Raw genomic sequence first — 14,287 nt, forward strand, 5'->3', positions numbered from 1 at the left:
CCCTGCCAGTCCCCACGCTCGGGGCCAATGCCGGCACACGGCTCCGCCGCCCCTGGGCAGCCCTCAGCCCCGCTGGCCCTCCAGCTGCCTCGCACCAAGGCCTGGGACCACCAGGATCCTCTTCACCCCAGCTATGTCCTGCTGCCCATCCCCACAGGGGTTTCACCCAGCAGAGCCCTTTCAGCTGTGCCTGGTCCTGCCTGTCCCCCAGCTCTCTGCATCCCTGAGAGGCTGAGGGAGCTGGGGGATAGCCTGGGGGTCCCCCGGACTCTGAGCAGCCCCGCTGAAGGGGCCCACGCTGAGTCCCTGTCCTATGCCCCTGAGGGTCACAGTCCCCTGCGGGGACGGCTGTGACAGCTGAGCTGATTCCATTTGTAGAGGAAGTTGAGGGAAAAAGCGTGTCAGATGGGAGTGCTGCTGACTCACCTTCCCACAGCTGAGCAATGCTCCGGTGGTCACACTGAGGAGCAGCACAATAGCACAGCACGGCCAGGGGCTGCCATGGCACTCTGCTGTCCCTGTGCACCCACCTGGAGCACTTCGTGCTGCTGATGCTCTCTGGGAAATGGAGATTTTCACAGCCAGTGTGAGGGTCTGAGCAGCTCCGCCAGCACCAGCGCTGCAGCTGCCCCAGCCTGGGGGTCCCAGCAGCCCCATACCCCCCGGCTCCAGAGACACTCACAGCATTGACAAACACCTGGCAAGTTTTGCAGGCCAGGCTGAGGGGCTCCTCCTCTGCACCCTCAGCACTCCCCAGGCAATGCAGGAGCCCACCTGCCTGCTCTGGGCTGCACCAGGGACACCAGGCATGGCTGGCAGGAGCCATCTGAGCCCGGGGGGCCTGTACCCCCACTGTGCCAGGCTGGTCAGGGCTGTGCTGCAAGGCTTTGCATGTGATATGAGCACAGAAGATCCCCTTCCCTGGAAGCCCCAACCGCTGCTGGCAGGAGGAAGGTTACCCTGGTCACACCACAGCTTACCCAGTTTCAGATCCTCCATCCTCACTTGGCAGCTGGCACAGCCCAGTGGGTCTGTGGCCCTGCCTGCTCCCCAGCTGCAGCCTGGCCATGCCACCCACAGGTCCCAGCTCATGAGCTGCCAGCTCAGACCTACAGACCCTCAGCCAAGGGGCAGCAGGGACCTGTCCCCATCCCAGCCTCAAGAGAAAGTTAAGAGCTGACTGAGACACTCCCATGGCTGCCTGCATGCTCAGGGAACTTGACTCTAGCCCCAGGAAACCACTATGGTTTCTCACCCTCGCAGTGAGAGCGAGGGGCTCTGCAGAGAGGAGCTGCCTCTGTGGGCTCCAGACCCTCCTAAGGGGACCAGGACCCTGTGGGGTGGCTCAGGGGGCTCGGGTGGGATCCGCTCAGGTTTGGCTATGGCACATGGTGGTCCCAATCCAGGTCCAGCTCTGGCTGCAGGGGCAGGAGGACATGGGGGCTGGAGATGGGAAGTTCAGCTGGTTCTGGTCCCCAGCACATCCCAGCTGGGGCCGGCCAGGGCACACAGAGCACAAGCAGCAGAGCTGGTTTGCATAGTTCTGAACATTTAATAACTCAGTCTCTCTAGCGTTATATCCACATCCATTAAATTAAAAACAGGCTCAGGAGGCAGCTCCTGGCTGATTAAATTACAAGAAAAAATTACTGTGCACCAAAAAGTTATTATAGAAAAATAGTCCTGTGGCCCCCAGCCGGTGGCTCCGTCCGTGGGCCAGGGCCGGCTCTGGCACGGGGCAGGTGGGAGCCGGTGCCACAGCCCCGCTGTGCGGCAGCGGACGGTGGAGGGGCTTGTGGCACCGGCCCCCAGCCCGCGGGGAGGGGGCGGCAAGGGCAGGGAGCAGAACGGATTGTCACCAAGTGGGGGCAAGGCACGTCGGGGGGCTGGGGCTGCAGGGACGCCGGGCTCTGCCCAGCACAGGCAGGCGCAGGCAGAGCGGGGCAGTGCGGGCACCGGCGCTGCTGAGCTGCCCCGGCCAGCAGCGGCACAGCCCTGCCCGCGGGAAAACACGAGGGGTCTGGGACACGGGCTGTGCGAGGGGGTCCCTGCCCGCGCCGGGGGCCGAGCCTCGGGCGCAGGGGAAGGTGCTGCCCTGCCCCACGCTCTGCAGTGCAGGCTCAGGCAGCCGCAGCGCGTGGGACGTGCGGAGAGCAGAGGCCTGGCCATTATTGCTGCTGAAGGGCACGGTGCAGGCAGACAGGCCATCGGGAGGTGGCTGGGATGCTGGCAGAGCCCAGCGGGTGCTGGGGGTGCAGGGGGAGGCCGTGCCAGGAGCTGGGCAGAGCATGTCCCAGCTCTGGGCAGAGCTGTCTCTGCCCCGAGCAGAGCTGCCCCTGTCACGGCCTGAGCAACCACAATGCAGAGACCCCACATGCTGCCTGCCCTGGGGGACTCGTGTGACCCCCAACCACCCACCTGGGGCAGGGGACACAGCTGCCAGCGCAGGGCCAGTGAGTGCCAGGGCCCCACTGCCATCAAACACCCCGCAGGGGCACAGTATGGCCGCGGGGCCAAGAGATGGCGCAAGATCAGGAGGGTGCTGGGCTGGGGACGGTGCTGGCAGGGTCGTGCCTGGCAGCCTGGGCCAGGGCCGAGGGACGGTGCCGGCGGGTGGGGAGCCCCGGGCTGCTGCAGTGTGGGAGGAGGATGGGGGCAGAGTCCGGGGCCCCTCAGCCTCACCTGCCCCGGCCCCATGGTGCTGGGCAGGGAGGAAGGAGGGGCGGGAGGGCTCATCAAAGGGCACTTTGGTCTCTGATGAAGGCAGTCCTCTCGCTGCGGGCCTCGTTCTCCTCACCGTCCGACTCCGAGGGGGCCTCCTCCTGCCAGATGTCGGAGGGGAGCCCCTTGTAGGAGATGATCCCACTGTCCAGAGCATAGACCTTCACGCCCCGCAGGCTGAAGCCTGAGCGCGCCTGCAGCACCAGGAAGACGGTGACGAAGATGACAACGATGAAGACGCAGCTGAGGCTGGCGATGAGGACGGGCAGGTTGGCTGAAGGGGCAGTCTCAGCCAGCCCCTCGCCATCGGCCAGGGCAGGGGACGCGCGGCTGCTCTGCGTCTGGTGGGAGCAGGAGAGGTCCAGGCTGCTGAAGTGGGAGTGCGCGGGGCAGGTCAGGCACTGGTTGGGGCCGGGCCCGGTGCAGGTGGCACAGGAGGGGTGGCAGGGCAGGCAGAGGTGGGGGGTGATGGGCTCCACACTGTTCTCCAGGCTGTAGTGGGTGCTCTGGACGCCGGGTGCGAAGCCAGGAGGGCAGCGCTTCAGGCAGCTCTTCTGGTGCAAGTAGTAGCCCTCCTCGCAGACTAAGGGAAGAGCAGGGTCAGGGCAGGCTGGGGGTTGGCACGAGCAGGGGGCTGCCTGTGCCCCCTCCCCTCCCTGCCAGCCCCACACTCACCCACGCAGGTCTGGCTGGGGGTCAGGGTCTTGCAGCCGCTGCTCTCCAGCTGGTTGGAGAGGCCAGGGGAGTCGGTGGCCGTCCCGTACAGCACGAGGGTGAACTTGGTCAGCGTGCCTGCAATGAGACAGGGTGAGGACCACTGGGCAACACCCATGCTCAGGACAGGCATGGGAAGGGGGCTGTCAGGGGACAGTGGGGCTGTCAGGGGACAGTGGGGCTGTGCCCACTCTCTGGAAGAGCCCCTGACATGGGGTTGTGCCCTCTGCACAGGACTGCCCACATGGCAGGAGGGGTCCAGGCCAGCTGCCACGAGGGGCACCTGCTGCCACAGACCAACACCACCCTGGAGCAGCCACATCCCCTTCTCGCATGCCCAGCTCCAGCCTCTCCCCAGCCAGGTCACTGCAAAGCACCAGAGATGCCACCATCCCCTCGGCTCAGGGGTGCTGGGGTGCCAGGTGCCCACGCTGCTCCCACCCCCCGGACCCCCAGGGTGCACGGCCAGCCCAGCCCTACCATAGTTGTTGGCATCACTGGTGTTCTCAATCTCCAGCACCCACTCCCCAGAGGGGTCCTCATCCCACGAGTGTGTTGTCATGAAGGCCCAGTCATTGAAGCCATCAGCTGAGAAGTCATGAGGCCTGGGCAAGGAAGGGTGGAGATGGGTGGGGGTGTCCCGCAGAGCCCCCAGTGCCAGCCTGGCACCCCCCAGCCCAGCACTAACCTAGCAGCCAGGAGGGTGGAGCGGGTGCCCATGGGGCTGACGAGGTGGATGGCCAGGTCCCCCCGCCGGTTGTAGGACAGGGTCAGCCTGGCCTGTGCGTGCTCCAGCCGGCTGATGTAGTTGGCTTTTCCCAAGCAGGCGTCCACCTTCCGCCGCACCTCCAGGTGCTTCCCGATGTCCCTGCCCAGAAGAGGCAAGAGTGGGCTCAGTTCCAGCCCAGGGACGTGTCTCCCTAGCACTGCTCCATGCCAGCCCTGAATGGGACCTTTCTTCACCCACCACAGTGTTGGCTCCACCCTGCATGGCATGAGCAGGGACAGGACAGTCAGCACAGCCATCCCCATCCTGCTGCTCCTGTTGAGCCAACTTCCCCCACAGCCACCCATGGTGTCAGTCCCAGTGCCAGCACAGGACGCTGGTGACAAGGAGTCACTGCTCTGGATGGGCAAGGCTGGTCCCACAGGATGGTGGAAGGGCAGCGGGCAGAGCCCACCCCTGGCTTGCTCCATGCCCTGGGATACCCCCACTCCCAGAGCCCCCAGAGAGCATCCTGGCCACACACGAGACCCAGCACACGCTGCGCTGCGGCGGCAGTGGCCAAGCAGGAGTAAAAGGAGCTTCTGTGTGTCCCTGAAAAGCCCCTCTGTCTGGGATGACTCGTGCTGGCAGCGCCCAAACCACAGCGCCCAGCCCTGGCTGGAGCGGGCAGGCTCAGCAGCCGACCTCGGCACCGGAGGGCTGATGGTGGCTCTCCTGGCTCTCCCCAGGCTCTCTCAAGAGGATGGTCGGGGTCTCAGGGCAGCTAAGCCCCGGAGACACTCCTCAACTCCCTTCCCTGGATCCTGAGATGCCCAGGCTCCTGTGCAGGGTCGTGCATAGGTGGACACAGGGTGATGCCCTTCTGGGCTCACCAGCCCTTACTTTGGTTCCATGAGGACATCGATGACACACTTTCTCTGAGGTCCCACCGTGGTCCAGTTCTTGGCCAGGCTCACCATGGCGCCAGCATCCAGCAGGCCATAGCCGTAGGAGTGGCTGACTGCGGACAGAGAGGGGGTCAGTGCTGCTCCCAGGGCAGGGGATTGCCAGCAGGGGCTCTCTGGGGCCTCCTTCAGCCTCAGGGCTGCCTGGGTGCTCTGCCCCATGGTGCTGGCAGGAACAGGAGCCCCTGGTCTGTCCCTGTCCCCCCCAGTACCTTTGCGGCCGACACCATTGGTGACCCAGTCGTTGGCATTGAGGTGAGCGGGCTTGGATGTCTGCACCACCAGGTGCTGCATGTCCCGCCAGGTCAGGTTCTTGCTGTGGGGAGACGTGGGGCTCAGGCACTGGCACCTGGCACTCTGGCCCAACCAGGTCCCTGCTCTGCTCACCCCCGCCCCACTCCCTGCCTGCTCTTACTTGGCCTCCAGGGCGAGGGCGATGATACCAGCAGCCAGGGGCGCCGAGGCCGACGTCCCCGTGTGTGATTCCGTGCACTTCTGCCTGAGGTCAGTTGTCACCTGCAGTGGGAGCACTGCGGTAGGTGCTGTGAGCACCAGCCACACCCAGGAGCTTGGGCAGTTCTGTGTCCCCACAGGTGGCACAGGAGGCGAGGCAGAGCCACTGCTGCAGGGCTGCTCACAATCTTTCCCCCAAAAGCCCTGAACTCACAAGTCTGAGCCCCAGGAGTGAACCAGGAGCAGCAGTGAGGACCAGCCCTGCTGCCAGCACTGCAGCACCAGAGCTCCCAGAGGGATTCCTGCAGGTCCCATCCCCACGAGCCCCCAGGCACCCACAGCCCCACTCACAATTTGCTTCTCGTTCTGGTTGCCGCTGCTGTAGGTGGTGGCGAGGGTGGAGGAGCAGGCCTCGCTGTACCAGGGCACGTTGCCGTACTGTGTGGTGCTGCTGATGGACAGTGTGTAGATGCTGTTGGTGTAACCGTCACAGTTGCAGCTGTCGTGCTCGCGGCCCCCGTTCCCGGACGCCCAGACGAAGATGGAGCCCAGCCCCCCTCGGCCCTATCAACAGAGGCAGGGTGAGGGCTGGTGCCTCAGGCTGGAGCTGGGGATGAGCCAACACTGCCAGCCCCAGGGCTCCTGCAGCCTGAGTGGGAAAGACTAAGCAGATACAGCTGGGACAGTGTGGGACAGGGGACACCACCGGTCACCGCCGCTGGCCTGGGCACCCAGCACTGCCATCCCTCAGCACCACCGTGCCTACGGAGGCTGCTGGGACCTCTAGAGGGGCTACAGGAGCCACCCCAGCAGGTCAGGTGCTGGGTGGCAGGAAGCCCTGCCCAAGAGGGGCTTTCATGAACTGATGTGTTTTTCCACTGGGAAGTCAACCACGTCGAGGGTGCGCGTGGGACCTGCAGCGGCTGGGAGTGCGGCAGGCGCTCAAAGCGACCGGCAGCTCAGCCGCAGCCGCAGCTCTGTCACAGCGGGGGGACAGCGCTGGCAGTGGCACCGCGGGGCGGGCCGGCAGCACGAGCCCCCTGCAGGGAGTCCCGGGCAGAGCTGAAACATGCAGGCTGCACCAAGGCCACAGCACAGACTGTGCTGACAACAGCAGGGACAGCACGGAGGGCAAGGGAGGGAAGCAAGGGCCTGGCATGGAACCAGGCAGGAACCAGCACAGGGTTTCAGAGAGCAGGGAGAGACTGTCTCTGCATAGGCAGGACAGGACTGCTCAGAGGGGAGATAAGCAGCACGGGAGGAGCCCTGACTCAGAGCCACTATGCAGGAAGAACAGGAAAAACCAACAGAGCCTGATCCTGGAGATGGGATGTAAGAAAGATCACTGAGGGAGGGCCAGGAGAGCAGCCAGGGCTGGCAGAGCCAGGGAGACCCAGGGAAGGGACAGGAGCTTCCCCAGGTAACTCTCCTGCTCACCTGGTTGACCCCACGGAAGAAAGCCTCCTCTGCCAGCCGGGCTGGGCCATCCACCGTCTTGCCGTCATCCTCGGGGCCCCAGCTGGCACTGTAGATGTGGATGTGGTTGGGATTAAGGCCCAGGGAATGGGCCTCCACAGCATCAGTCACCTCCCCATCCAGCATGCGCACGCCTAGGGCCAGAAGCAGATGTCACGGGCGACTGGACAGGCAGGGTGGCCACGGGACAGCCCAGCCGATGGCGAGAGCCCTCCAGCCACTGCAGCCACAGGGGGCTGCCCTGGCCAGCAGCACCCAGCACCCTGGCACAGCCTGCCCCCCACGCCTGGTGCAGGGCAGGGCACCCACCTCCAATCCTGGCGTTGTACGCCACGCCGACACCGCAGATACCATTGTTTGCCACAGCAGCAACTTCCCCAGCGCAGCGCGTGCCGTGTCTGCAGGGGGAACAGGAGGTGTGCTCAGACAGGCATGAGGAGCACAGGGCTGGGCACCAGCTGCAGCTGGAGGGATCAGCACCCTCACAGGGCCCCTCCATCCTCCCTCCTGCTCTGGAGCCAGGGAGACCAAATGGCTGGTGCTGGCACTGGGCAGGCCCAAGGGAGGCTGCTCACATGGGAACAGGAGGTAGGTTTCTCTGTGGGACAGAAGTGTGCTGCCACCCCTGCCCCTCTGGCAGTCTCTGAGGGCTGGTGCTGCCGCCAAGTCCCTGCCAGGCTCTGCCACCTTGGCCATCACTGCCCTGACCTCTGCACCCGCCTCACCTGTTGTCATTCATCTGTGTGTAGCGGGGCTGAGGGTCTGGGTCCTGGTCATTGACATCAAAGCTGGCCCCGGGATCCTGGAAGGCAGATGTGGCAGTTAGAGACCTTCTACCTTGGCCACAAAGCCCCCCCACCTTGGGGCCACACCTGTGCTCCCTGTCCCTGGGGCTCAGCTGAGCAGGCTCCAGCCCCACCTCTACCGCTTTCCTCCATGTCCCACCACAGCAGCAGGAGCCCTATGCCACACAACTCCAGGGCTGCATCCAAGGGCTGCCCTGCCCAGACAGGTTCCCGTGGCACTCCACCCTGTGGCATCACCCCACACTTACATAGTTGGCCTCCAGGTCAGGGTGGTTCTTCTCAATGCCATCATCCAGGATGGAAACCACAATGCCCTTGCCCGTGTAGCCCTGCTCCCAGGCCTGACGCACATTCAGGTCCCGCTGGTTGGTGTTGTACTGTCGAGAGAAGCCCTGGCAATAGGGGCTGTGCCAAGGGCTGGCACGGTGGTGGGGCGTGCCTGGACCCCTCCCAGACCCAGCTGCCCCTGCTCAGTGGGGCACAGGGATAAGGAAACCCCAGGGACCGAGCACAGAGGGCTGGGCACGGCCACCTGAGGAGCAATCCCAAAAGGAGATGGAGCCCCAGCTGTGCTCAGGCCACATAAACACAGCTTGATGCATGGAGATCAGGCTTCTGTCCAAGTACAGACCCCACTCCTGGAGACAGCAAAGGGCTTCTCCCCCTGGTCCAGCCCCAGGCTCTTCCCAGCCCTGCCAGCATCCCAGCAGGATCTGCAGCTCCAGGAGCACAGCCCCATCCCTGGGAGGTTCCTGACACCCAGCCTGAGGTGGCCGCCTTGGGCCTCCCTCCTCCCTGCCAGCCTGGCTGGCAGCAGCAGCCACCTGACCACCACCCCTGGGGTGCCACCTCCACGTCTCCAGAACTCACTGTCACAACTACACAGCTCCCCACCTCCCCAGCACTCACCAGGTACCACTGCTGTGGGAACTTGGGGTCCGTGGGCTCCATGAAAATGTCTCGCTTGGTCCTGCGCTTTGCCACCTGCTGCTCCAGCCACTGCACCTGGGGACAGAGAGGGCATGGGGTTCTGGGGGACTGAGAGGGCATGGGGGCAGCCTGCCCTGGGGGTCCCTCCCTGGGGAGCTGGCAGAGCTCCTGACCCTGTCAGAGTCCCAGCAGCACCCAGACTGTCCCCCCTGCCTGGCTGTGAGGGGTGGCAGTGCCAGGTGACCCACAGCAGGTCAGGGCACAGAGCTCTGCCAAGCACCGCCAGCCCCAGTGCAGTGCCAGGGGATGGCTCACGGCAGCTCAGCCCCGTCCTGTGCCCCGTGCTGGCTCACATGACAGCACAAAGCCCCCTGGACTGGAGCCAGGCCCCCCGAGATGGCAGGCAGGGCCCTCCACTGCACATACCTGGGGCTCCCTGGCCAAACGGCTGTGCCAGGGCTGGTGGGGCGAGAGGGAACGCTTCACCACGCCACTGTGCCGGAAGTGGTAATAGTCACCAAAGATCTGCAAGAGAGAAGAGAGTAGGATGGATGTGAGAGCCCAGTCTCCTTGATCCCCCACCCCCCAGCTGCCATCCCAAGCCCTGGAGCTGCCACATGCAGGCTGGGCCACCCGCTCCAGCATGGCAGAAGGGGACTCCAGAACAGCCCGGCTGGGCCAGAAGGCCATGAGCCACCCAGACAGTTATTTTTAAATACCAAACCCTCTCCAGGGCTGTAATTTCCTTATCCCCTCTGGCACGTTCCAGAGGCTGTCCTGGCCACAGTGACCTCCCACACCACCCTGGGCCTCCATCTCAGCAGCCTGCCTGGATGAGGGCGAAGGGGGCCAGAGCCCACCCTGCCCTGCTGGAAGCCACGAAGCCGGAGCAGCCGCAGGGAGGATCTGGCTGTGCTGCTGCTGGCAGGGCTGGGCTGCAAGGGCTGCAGGAACACAAGGGATCGAGGAGGTCTGCCCCCCCCATCGCCCCAGGCTGCCACGCACAGTCTGGCTGCAGCTAACGAAACCCCCCAGGCTTATCAGAGCCCTGCAGATGTGCTGCCACGGAGGGAACGTGTCCCTGACTGACCGGCACCCCCAGCCCCGGGGCAGGGCTGTAGCTCTCCAAGCCATGAGCTTCCCTCAAAGCCCCCCTTCCTTCACAGAGTGAGGAAAGGCACCCGGAGCCAGGCCTGCACCACCTTGCCCGAGGTGAGGCCTCTGCACCGGGCTGGCAGAGGGGAAAGCGAGCTGCAGGCTCACTGCCCTCCCCCAGCACCCCCCACCCCTCCAGGGGAAAGGACAGAGCCCCGATTGTTCCCGCAATCGGATGGCAGCTCTGCCTGGTCATCCAGCTGGATTAGGTCTGCAGGGACACTGCGGTGGCAACCAGGGCCGGCCAGCCCACACGCTTCCAGCCTAATCCCCACAGTCCCTGTCCTCAGCAAGGGTAGAGCCGCCCCCAGCCCCCTGTGTCCCCAGAGCAGGAGAGCAGTAGGAGCTCCCTGCTCCTGCCCCAACCTCCTGTCACAGCTCAGGGCCACCTCAGCCAGCCCCAGGGCCAGCAGGCTGGCCACGTTCCTGCCTGTGTCCCCAGAAGCAGGGCAATGCGCCAGCAGGTTCCTGCACCCCGTGGGTACGGGAGGCAAGAGCATGCGAATCACTGTGCTCCAGCCCTGCTGCTGCATCCATCCCTCTCCTCTGTCCCCCGGGTCCCCTGCAAGGCCCCTGGCAGTGGACGTGGGTCCTGGCACCAGGGGTCTGCCCCAGGACGCAGGCGGCAGAGGAGCAGGGAGTATGCCAGGACAGCACGCCTCTGGGGACAGTGTCCAGACCCTGCACTGTAGCCAGGATCCTCTCAGATAAGGACCCTGGAGGCCTCTCATGGGGCACTGCCAGAAGCACCCAGTCCCCTGCTCCCAGCCTGGCTGCACATCCTGTCCCGGCAGCACCCCTCCAGGAACAGCAACCCAGAAACTTCCCAGAGGGAAACCCAGCTCCCTCCAGCCCTGCTGTCCCGTCTGCAGGAGGAGGCTGCCTGGGCCAGCCAAGCTTTGTCCCAAAGCACAGACACCAGGACAGGTTCCAGAAGGACAAAATGTGTCCAGACCTGCAGCTCCTGCCCAGCCCGTGGGGCTCTGCCCATCAGTCCCACCTTGCTGCTGCTCCACCAGCAGCTGAGCGGGCTGGGACAGCCGGGAGGTGCCAGCTCTGGCCACAGAGCCACCAGCACAGGGAGAAGGCGGGTGCAGAGCCTCCCATGGCTCCTGGAGACAGACCCCAGAGGAGCCTGGGCTCCCAACAGGCCCTGCACGGCTCTGTGCTGCACCCCGGGGCCAGCCAGGCACCCCCAGGCTGGGGCAGACACAGCCGCAGAGCCCAGCACCCCCCAGCCCTGGCAGCTGGGCCTGGGACCCAGCACCACAGCATGAGAGGGAACACAGCTGGGAGAGACCAATGGCACTGCAGCCCTGTCCCTGCTCCCAGGGGGCCCAGCAGAGTCCTGGTGCAGTAGGACATGTCCTAGTCCCCTCTTCATGGCAGCAGCCCTGACCCACATGTCCTGTGCCCTGATACCAGCTTGCAGACTTTACACGCACACAGCACTGGTGTGAGGCCACCCCGCAGCCCCAGGACCCTCTGTGGGGCCCAGCCCCTACAAAGCCCCCTCCCTGGGCACAAGCCCTGGGGTACTTGGGGCTCCCTGCCCCAGAGCCCTGTGCACCCACAGCCCTGCACAGGGCTCCGCTCGGCAGCAGCCACCTTCCCCGCCCCACAGCTCCCGGCAGCTGCTCCCAGAGAGGTCCTGACACCACAGCCACGAGTTGTGCAATTTCCTCTGGGATTTCACCCTTTGCTTCCTTCCCGGAGAGCCAGCCCAGCCTGGCAGCGCCCCAATCTAGGGGTAACAGAACCCTGGAGGGGGCTGGCAGAGCGACGGGGGCTCCGCTCCACTGGAGCAGCCCCGTCCCCAGCTGAGGGCAGGGAGAGCAGAGCAGGGGGACCTGCTGGCACCCCTCTGCCAAGGGCAGCTCTGGGCCCAGGACACACAGCTGCTGCCAGAACACCCACTCTGGGGACACCCCCAAGGGGCTGCTGCCACTCTGGCTGTGCCGAGGCTGTGCTGGGGCAGCTCTCTGTGCCAGCACCACCGGGAGCCAGAGCCCTCCCCTCCTCCACCAACACACAGTGCTCCCATTTTTTTCATGCTGGGATGGGTTTTCCTGCTTCCCCCTTCAGCATGCAGAGCGTGCCACGCCACATCATGCCATGCTGTGCCACCAGACTGTCCCATGGACGGGGGAGGCCCTGGCTCCATTCAGGAATTACAACCCTTGAGTCAAGGCAGTGGATGCTGGAAGGCCACAGGGAATGGGTGGAAATGCAGTGGTCCCGCTGCTGGAGAGAGCAGCCCTCGAGCTGGCTCTGGGGCTGAGCCTGGTGCCCACCCAGACCGTGGCAGAGCTAGCAGAGGATGCCACTTCCATGAGGAGAAAGAAGCAGGGGACTTACCGGGCCCAGGTTGAGGAATCCATGCTTCCTGGCTAGCCTGTCAGCCTCCTGGGGCCCCGCAGGGACAAGCACGGCCCAGGTGTTGGTGTAAATCTGCTGGGCCAGCACCTCCTGGGCCAGGAGAGCGAGGGCAATCACCAGAGTCCAGAGCAGGAGCAGCGAGCAGGGCCTCAGATCCATCAGAGTATCGGGATTCCTCTAGCCGGGGAGCAGGAGGGTCCTGGGAGCGGGGGGTCCAGCGGCCTCCCTGCTTCAGCACCCCGGGGCGCGCCGGCCTCTCTGCCCCGCTGGCCACTGCTCAGGCCGAGGGCACATGGGGATGAGCCCGTGACAGCCGGGGCAGGGGGGGAAGCAGGGACCTGCTGTCGGGGGCAGCAGCACGATCTGCAGAGAGGGAAGAGCAGTCAGGCCCCAGGGAGGGACGGCTCCCTCAGATCCAGCCGCAGCTCCCGTGCTAGGCGAGGAGCCCCGGGCACTCAGTGCCTGCTGTCCCCGCAGCTCAGGGACACTGTGGCTGGCTCCGCCGGCTGTCCCGGCACGGAGCTGCTGTTTACCTTCCTCTTGCCCAATGTGTACTTAGCCTCTGTGCTTACAAACAGGGCAGACCAACCGGGAAGGGAGAAGGGCAGGGAGGGAGGGGAGCAGCGAGGTGAGGGAAGCTGCGCCTCCCGCTGCCATGGTCTGCAGCGGGCAGGAGCCCCTTCTCCATCGGGAACAGGCCTGTTTGGGCATGGACCTGAGACGCATCACGATGGGAAACCTAACCAGAGGAGATGCCCCACCGCCGGGCGAGGGAACCCAGCTAAAATGAAAGTCTGGAGGGAGGAAAGCCCCGCGGCCCAGCACCTCCGCCAGCACCACCCGCAGCTCTGCCCGTGCCCGGAGCACAACATGGTGACACCGGTGTGACTCATCCCCAAAACAGAAGGGATATCGGGGCAGCGGCTGGGAAAAGGGGCACGCCGTCACCGCCAGCACCTCGCTCCCCGGGGCACGGTCGAGCCGCCAGCCGACCTCTCCGCACGGCCGTGCCCCGGGGCTGCTGCGGCTCGGCCGCGCCCGGGCAGCCCGCACCGCCCGGGGCTGCGGGGGGGGCCAGGCCCGGCCCCAGGGTGCGAGGGGACGCGGCCCGGCCACCCCCTCCGCCCGGCCCGGTCTCCCCCCACCCCTTCCGGGCTGTCTCCCCGCCGTGCCGCCGGTCCCGGTTCCTTACCGCGGCCTCGCCCGCTCCCGGTCCCGCTCCCGTCCCGCCGGCGGCCCGGCCCCACTGTCGGCGGCGGCGCCGCGTCACGCCGCCCGCAGCGCCCGCCCCGGCGCCGGGCCCGGCCCAGGCAGGGGCGGCCGGGGCGGCCGGCGGGGCCGCTTGTTTACGCCGAGCAGCTGTCAGGGCGCGCCCGCCCCGCCCCGCGCCCACCGGCCCCGCTGCGGGCCCGCTCCGCCCGCCCCCGGCCCGGCACGGCCCGGCCCGGCCCCGCCGCTCCGCCGGGCGCCGCCGGATGCCGTCACCGCCGCCCGCCCCGCCCGCCCGGCACGGACGTGGGCTCCGGACCCCCGGGCCCCCTGGGCTCCGGCACCGCTCACCCCAGCCCCGGCCTGAGGAGCGTGGCCCGCCCCGACCCCGGGCACGGCCCGGGCTCCACGCGGCCTGCCCCCGGCCCCCGGGGCTGCCCGTGCCCGGCGGGGCTGCCCGTGCCCTCCCAGCGCTGCCGGTATCACCGGCACTGCCAGTGTCCCGCAGGGCTGCCCGTGCCCGCCGAGCAGCAGCTCAGCGCCTGCCACAGTGAGCCCAGGCTGCCCGTGGGTCCCCGGCACCAACCGGGGTGCTGGGCACCCACGGAGACCGGCCCCCTGAAGATGCCTCGTCCTGTGCCCCCTCTCCGTGCCCCGGGGCTGGTGGGACACAAGCCCACCCAGACCATCCTGTTCCAGCCCTGGCAGGGATGGGGTCTCTCAACCAGGCCAACAGAAACAGCACTGGCCTTTCCATACTGTGGGGGCTGCAC

The 14,287-nt window shown here is 66.3% G+C and overlaps 1 protein-coding gene across 1 annotated transcript; it reads right to left on the minus strand.

Annotated features, from left to right (window-relative positions):
- Positions 1-1,532: 1,532 nt before the first annotated feature.
- FURIN (furin, paired basic amino acid cleaving enzyme) lies at positions 1,533-13,718 on the minus strand. Its single transcript, XM_051628473.1, has 16 exons — positions 13,498-13,718; positions 12,285-12,668; positions 9,198-9,296; positions 8,751-8,846; positions 8,090-8,218; positions 7,761-7,837; positions 7,345-7,433; positions 6,997-7,169; positions 5,911-6,123; positions 5,522-5,622; positions 5,319-5,422; positions 5,045-5,162; positions 4,124-4,303; positions 3,916-4,040; positions 3,397-3,513; positions 1,533-3,304 (listed from the first exon to the last, which is right to left on the minus strand). Exons 2-16 carry the CDS (start codon positions 12,462-12,464, stop codon positions 2,736-2,738), a joined length of 2,370 nt encoding a protein of 789 aa, XP_051484433.1. The 5' UTR covers positions 12,465-12,668; positions 13,498-13,718; the 3' UTR covers positions 1,533-2,735.
- Between the last annotated feature and the right edge of the window lie 569 nt (positions 13,719-14,287).

The sequence above is a fragment of the Apus apus genome, chromosome 10 (assembly GCF_020740795.1).
Source record: "Apus apus isolate bApuApu2 chromosome 10, bApuApu2.pri.cur, whole genome shotgun sequence".
NCBI lineage: Eukaryota > Metazoa > Chordata > Aves > Apodiformes > Apodidae > Apus > Apus apus.